Below are 6,629 nucleotides of genomic sequence, written 5' to 3'. Positions count from 1 at the left end.
CATTCTTCCCTGAAGGAGTTATATGGAGATATACATATGGACTGACCCGAAGGTTGTGCTGCATATGAAATACTGAGTGACTTAGCCCAAGGGAAAGACACAGGCTTCCATTTAGGAGCAGCCGTGGAAAAATACCCATATGGGATCCCCGCAGGGCCGCATATATGGAACCCAGCCTAGACCTGGTTCTCAAGGATTCAACGGATAAAGGCCTGGCGCCTACAACTATCTCTGCAGCACTCTAAAGATATCTGTTAGCGAGGAGTGAGCAGGCAACCTGAGCGGGCAGGGCACGCCTTGTGCTTGGTAAGCCAAGGCAATAGCATCCACTATCCAGTTGGCCATCCTCTGCTTGGAGACAGCCTTTCCCTTCTGCTGGCCTCCGTAACAGACAAAGAGCTGGTCTGAGGTCCTGAGGCTTTGAATTCTATCCACGTACAGTTGCAGAGTGCGGACAGGACAGAGCAAAGTCAGGGCTGGGTCTGCCTCCTCCAGGGGCAGCGCTTGCAGGTTCACCACCTGGTCCCTGAAGGGAGTGGTAGGAAGCCAGGCCGGGGTCTCAGTACAACATGGTTGTCACCCGGGCCGAACTCTAGGCACGATTCGTCGACCGAAAATGCCTGCAGGTCCCTTACCCTCTTGAAAGAGGCCAGTACAACCAGCAGAAAAGTCTTCATGGAGAGAAGCTTTAAGTCTGCTGATTGCAAAGGCTCAAAGGGAGCAACCTGAAGTGCTCGAAGCATCGGGGAAAGGTCCCAAGATGGTATGGAGGGGGGTCGAGGAGGATTTAACCGTCTCGCCCCCCTAAGGAACCTGAGAAGGAAAGCACGGACCCTATCGAACATCTTCGGGGGTCCTCTCAGCGAGAAGAACACCACTCGACGAACAGGTTCCACTTCAAGGCGTTCGCATGTCCAGGGACCACACATGGAGTTTCCAGAGGTCCGGACGTGGGTGCAGAAGTCAGGAGTCAGAAGGTCCTTCCTCAGAGGAATGGGCCAGGAAGGGACTATCACGAGGAGCATGAGTTCTGGGAACCAGGTCCGGGTGGGCCAATAGGGAGCAACCAGAAGGACCTGCTCCTCGTCCTCCCTGACTTTGCACAGGGTCTGTGCAAGTAGGCTCACTGGGGGAGACACATATTTATGAGGGCCCCGGGGCCAGCTGTGTGACACCATTTCTGAAATTGACATGTCAAACAGCCAATCAGTGTTTAAATTAACAGGATTGCTGGATACCAGCACACATACCGTGTATTTGTCCATCATGCTACCTTGTGAGGACAGGGGAGAAGTGATCCAAGAGGAATGCATGGTCATCAGCACCATGGTCCACTAACTCCTCTTGGTCTTCAAGCCAGCTGTCATAATTTAAGATGCTGAAGCATTTGACAGCCTTGATTGTGGCATATTTGACATCATCCTCTCCTATTGGAAGGATAAAGACGTCTTAATAAATGAGTAACATAATTTCTGATCTATCAATGTGTTCATAAGACGGAGTACACTTGCCTAGGAGGCTACAGAATTCTGCTTTCAAATGTTTGACAGTGGATTTGATTGTTGCCTCCATTGCTCTTTGAAGTTTAGTGTTAGCAGTACCATCTTCTGCCAGCTTAGACACTTCCCCCTTGAGTGTAACTGTCTGTGTGTGACATAAAGCATAAACACACATTGTGAGTTCGATATTATAAATATTTTGTTTTTTAGAGTATTTCCTATATCAGAAACAAAACCATAAATGTACCTGGAATTTGTAGATTGGTATTTCACCGTGACCCTGCTCATCCTGCTGCCTCTTCTGCAGCCTAAGGTCAGCCAGGAACTGGGACAGTCTGCCGCCAGGCTTAGGCCTTGCAGCCTTCACCTCTGTGGTCACCAGTAGATTCCCCAGAGTACAAACTGCCTGTTTAGACATATCAAGCACTTTTACAAATACAGCTGAATTATATCCCATTCATCTCCCTTACTTGAGGTTGGATGGTCTCATTTTTCTGAAGTAGGAGACTAAACTTGGTTATTCTAGCAAAAACATCAGCCAGAAAGTGACGAATAGCCACAAAAGTGCCATCTTCTATTGATTTATTGACCTGTATCATACAACCACAGCAACTATTCAGATACAACATGGATAAACTAAATTCTGGGGGGAAAATGACTGAAGTTAAAGTGGCAATAATTTAATAAATTCCTTGTGGAAATCACCTGACCTTTGTCGCTCGACCTGCAACATCTGCATTGGCAGAGGACCCTGCCAAATAGTCCATATGACAGTGAACTGGCCTTGATGGACATTCTGTCTGGGTCTGAGGAAGGTCTCCAGGGCCCTGGAGACATGTGGAAGCCATCGTGTTCCTTTAACCCCACCAGGGACTAACACATCCACTCCCAGGTCCTCTACAATGGTCTTCAGCTCCCTCATTGATTTGGGACTAAAATTATAGGTCTTCCACACCAAATGTAGCATATCATACACTTGACGGATCATTGCATTGTCCTTCAGGACCGACAACATGGCCAATTCCAATCTGTAAAGATACACCTCTTTATAAGGAAATACACAAAAGCATACAATGTGCATTGGGGTGTCAGGTACAAGATTTAAGCCTACCTGTGTGGCATACAGTGAAAGGGTATGATGAAATCCCCTGCGTCTTTTTGTAAAAGGGCTATAACTCCCCCTTTGCTAACAAGATTAACTGCAGCACCATCAGCCCCCAGAGCAACTGTTTTTTCAAGCCAGTCTCCACACTGATCCCCAAGCGCAGCAAATGCTTTCTTTGTGACGGCATAGATTCCTAATAAACAAAGAAAAAATATAATGCAGGTCACTAGCCTATAGCTTGCCAGGTCAATACTTTTAATGTGATCAAGGCTTACTTAATTTTTTTTTTTTTATGATTTTTTAATTATATTTTAGGCCTATACAAATTTCTTAAGATTTCTATTTCATATATCATGCTATATTGTGGGTAGGCCTTAACATAGGGTACACTTACCTTGTGCATGACCATGCTCCACTTCACTGTGTCCAATTAGTATATTGACCGGTCTCCCTCTCCTCAAGATCCGGCTGTAGACAATCACACACTCCTTCATGGAAATGTCTGTGTCACTGTCGATCATAAATTACATGTATGTGGAATTCGCGATAGCAACAGTCGTCTTTTTTTAAAATGTGTCGGCTATTACCCCACTTTACCCACTTACCCACTTTAGTCACACACTTATCGCGGCATAAAGTGTGTGGTTTTTTTTATATACATTGTGCTTTTTCAGCGTTTCGATTCGAAACGTTGTTGATCCACTTACAAATGCACTGTTCCCTGCCATGGTCTGGCCACATTCTTTACAATAAATGCAGTGCATTACATTCTCTTTCTTATTAAACCTTAACCAGGGATACTGGTCTAACCAGACTTTACGATATGTATATGTTTTTCCCTTTTTATTTTGAGTCTCTAGCTCAGGCTCAGTAGGCTCTAACTCTGTCTCTGAGTTGAATGCCATCTCCGATGAAGGACAAGGGCTTGGGATCTTACCAGGGACTGGGGAGACTGGTGGCTGAAGTAGCTCCATGTCTGGGCTGTTGTCGGAGCATTGGCCGGAGAGTGTGTTGAGGGGAACAGGCCTACTTTTCTAAGAGAAAAAACTCTCTATGGGTCTATTTCTTTTCATTGTTCGTCGTCTGTTTTCTTGTGTTTATTTTGCTGATGCTGATTGCCGTAACTGATTCTCTGGTGCTCAGGTCGCAATTTCAATCACACAGCACGGAGCAGTGTAGGCCTACAGGAATATCTGGACCACAGCCAATCAGAGGCAAAGACCCGCTCCATCTCTGTCTCTGATTTGTTTAGACCACGATATGATCCAACCATGAGTGTGAGTTCCGTCAAAGGAGAACAAACGCTTCCTTCGTGGAGAGGCAGCGGATGCGAGGACGTTAGGTGCACCAGTGCGACCTAGGAAAAAATTTTGTCGCACCCTTACAAATTTTGGTCGCATGTGTGCACAAATTGGTCACACTCTAGAGCCCTGGATATCGCAGGAATGAAATCATATGGTCCTATGGTTGCCAACCGCCGTGAAAAAACGAAGAAGAAGAAGTCGCTGTCACTTACTGATCCAGCAGCAGTGATAGTTATCGATTGTATTTCTGATTTGAGCTTGAGCTTTAGAAATGCTTGGGAAAATGTAGCTTGTGTGGACACTACTACGTGATCAAAAAAAGAGCTTCACTACTGAAAAGCTATTTGATTTAGAAAACAGTGACGCTACCACCACGCTACTGAGAAATGTGGTTAAACTAGTAGCGTCACTACTGCCCAACACTGCATATAAGTAACATGCAAATTATTGCAGCAAATTGCAACTAATAAGAACTGGAAATTGCACTGCAGATGTTAGGCATCCAATTAATGAAACCAGGCAGCAGCGCTGACTTCGCCCCCTGTGAGCAACGCAGATCAGAAAACGGAGATAGAATACAGAGAGGAGAAAGAGTGATTTAGCGAATTAATTGTGAAATAACTGAAAGAAAACCTAGAATTTCATTGAGAATCAGTTTTATGTTAAAACTACACTGATAGAGAAGTTTTTGTTTAGACACTTAAGTTACCTGCACAGAGTTCCTGTTGATCTGTAAATGGTTAAGGCCAAACTAACACTAACCAAGCTTAACATAACATATGTGTTTTTATCTTTTGAAGTGATTGCTGTAGCCGTCTCGGCGGCATTCCCTGGGAGTTGCGTCACGCGTTCATTGAAAGCTTTAAGGTATGTCGGCTATCGCGATGTGGTGTGGTTTCTATGGTGTTAGTCGAGTTTAATGGGGGTTATTGTGTGTTTTTAGCGGAACATTCGCGAGTGCATCCTGACATTGTGATATGTGTGATTCTCGTGTGGTATGTATGATTTAGTGAATGTTTTGTATCTCTTGATTGGAGTAAATCCTTGTTTGATTGTTATGTTTTGTTTTGCAGTCTCTCGCGTACCACGTGATGGTTAACTCAGGTCGCGCTGCTGTTTTTCGTGACTAGGTTATTTTCTTTGTCTTTCGTGAACGGATACTTTTCTCAGGTTTTCATAACTTCATTAGTCTCTGTGTTTTTTTTTGTGTTTTTTAATGGTTTGGGCTATTTTGTTATTTCTGGATGGAAGTTGGTTTGACCAGTGTGATTTGGGCCGTAGTGGCCGTGTGGTGTAATTATCTAGCAGCGTGTAGTGTCCATCTAACCGTCACCCGTTGAGTACTTTGGGGTCCTCAATGCCGACGAGGTAGGACGGGTTATCCGTGCACCAACTGATTTGGTCAATCATCATATTTGTGTCTAATGTGATTGTTGTGACGATTTTGTATTTGTACCGCACCCACTAATTTCTCTTTTGTGTATTTTGGTTCGAGTCAAGGATGAGTGCACCGAAGGGGAGGCTAGTCACCTGGGTGAAACACATTTGCTGTGAGTTGGAGCACCAGGTTTTGAGCACCTCTTCCTATTTTGTTTGCTGTGCACACATAAGTGGTTGAGAGCACAATTTCTTACAGCTAGTTTTCCACCCCTAAGGTAAGCTTTAGTCTTGCAGTTTCTATTCTTTTTGTTATTAATTTTATTTTTTTCTTTATTTGGTGGGAACGGTACAGTATTTTGCTTTTGTGATGTTTGGTTTGATGTGGTTCAGTGTTTGAATCAGGCGGGTCTGGAGGAATGTTCTTTTAACATTGTGATATTCCTAATATTGTTATAATAAACTAATTTATAAATTTATACCATGATTAAATGATGCCATTTGAATATTTTTCCTTTTAAATAAAATTATTCATTTGTTTACTGGATGATGCGACTCGTGTCTTTTCACTGCACCACCGAACCTGTGTTCCTTTCATATTTCCTTGGGTGCAATTCCCAAGGTGGCGTAGTCAGTGCTATCTGGATTAAGTGATATTAGGAAGTACCAGGCCGGTCACATAATGTAAAGAGAATTGAATAAATACGTTGCCCTGTTGTGTGCAGGCCAGTTTTTGCATGGATGTGTTTTGAAGTTGGATTTTCGTACTGTGGACTGCGTTCTTTGGCGTGGATACATCGAGTCGCGTGACGAGTGAAGGAAATATGGCGAGCCACCCATAAAAAGAACGAACTTGGATCTACTTTTCTCATTTTCCATTGGATTTACGTCATTCCTGCAGTTCGTTCATCTGTAGGAGTTCTTCTCTTTTGAACTTAAGGATTGAGGTATTTTTTTCCTTTTGGAACCGACACTTTCCAAGAACTAAAGTCCAATTTATACTTCTGCGTCGAACTCACGCCGTAGCTACGTCGAAGGCTGTGTGTAGCACGCGTATCCTGACGTGCACCTCTCCAAAAATTTACCAACGCATCAATTCTACGCGGACCGCAAGCGCTGATTGGTCTACTACAGGGGTGCCCAATCCTGCTCCAGCCGATCGACTGTCCTGCACAGTTCATCTCCAACCCTAATCAAACACACCTGAAGCAACCAATTAATGTCTTCAGGATCACTTGAAAATTAAAGGCAGGTGTGTTTGATTAGGGTTGGAGATGAACTGTGCAGGACAGTCGATCGGCAGGAGCAGGATTGGGCACCCCTGGTCTACTAGAACCCCAACCG

The 6,629-nt window shown here is 44.3% G+C and overlaps 1 protein-coding gene across 1 annotated transcript; it reads right to left on the bottom strand.

The window, feature by feature from the left end:
* Positions 1 to 924: 924 nt before the first annotated feature.
* On the bottom strand, positions 925 to 3,318 carry LOC309505069 (zinc finger protein 862-like). The gene is made up of 6 exons (XM_082178453.1): positions 2,999 to 3,318; positions 2,611 to 2,797; positions 2,210 to 2,527; positions 1,970 to 2,089; positions 1,747 to 1,905; positions 925 to 1,644 (listed from the first exon to the last, which is right to left on the bottom strand). Exons 1-4 carry the CDS (start codon positions 3,123 to 3,125, stop codon positions 2,074 to 2,076), a joined length of 648 nt encoding a protein of 215 aa, XP_082034579.1. The 5' UTR covers positions 3,126 to 3,318; the 3' UTR covers positions 925 to 1,644; positions 1,747 to 1,905; positions 1,970 to 2,073.
* Between the last annotated feature and the right edge of the window lie 3,311 nt (positions 3,319 to 6,629).

Source organism: Leuciscus leuciscus, assembly GCF_965113295.1.
Source record: "Leuciscus leuciscus genome assembly, chromosome: 8".
NCBI lineage: Eukaryota > Metazoa > Chordata > Actinopteri > Cypriniformes > Leuciscidae > Leuciscus > Leuciscus leuciscus.
Note: the sequence above shows the minus strand (reverse complement) of the source record. Positions and strands in the feature narration are given on the sequence as shown.

Excerpts from the sequence above, each read along its gene's own strand:
- LOC309505069 (XM_082178453.1), bottom strand. The coding sequence starts at position 3,125 with ATGATCGACAGTGACACAGACATTTCCATGAAGGAGTGTGTGATTGTC. Across the intron at positions 2,798-2,998 it reads GGAGCATGGTCATGCACAAG|GAATCTATGCCGTCACAAAG; the intron begins GTAAGTGTACCC and ends TTTGTTTATTAG. Across the intron at positions 2,528-2,610 it reads TTTCACTGTATGCCACACAG|ATTGGAATTGGCCATGTTGT; the intron begins GTAGGCTTAAAT and ends GTATCTTTACAG.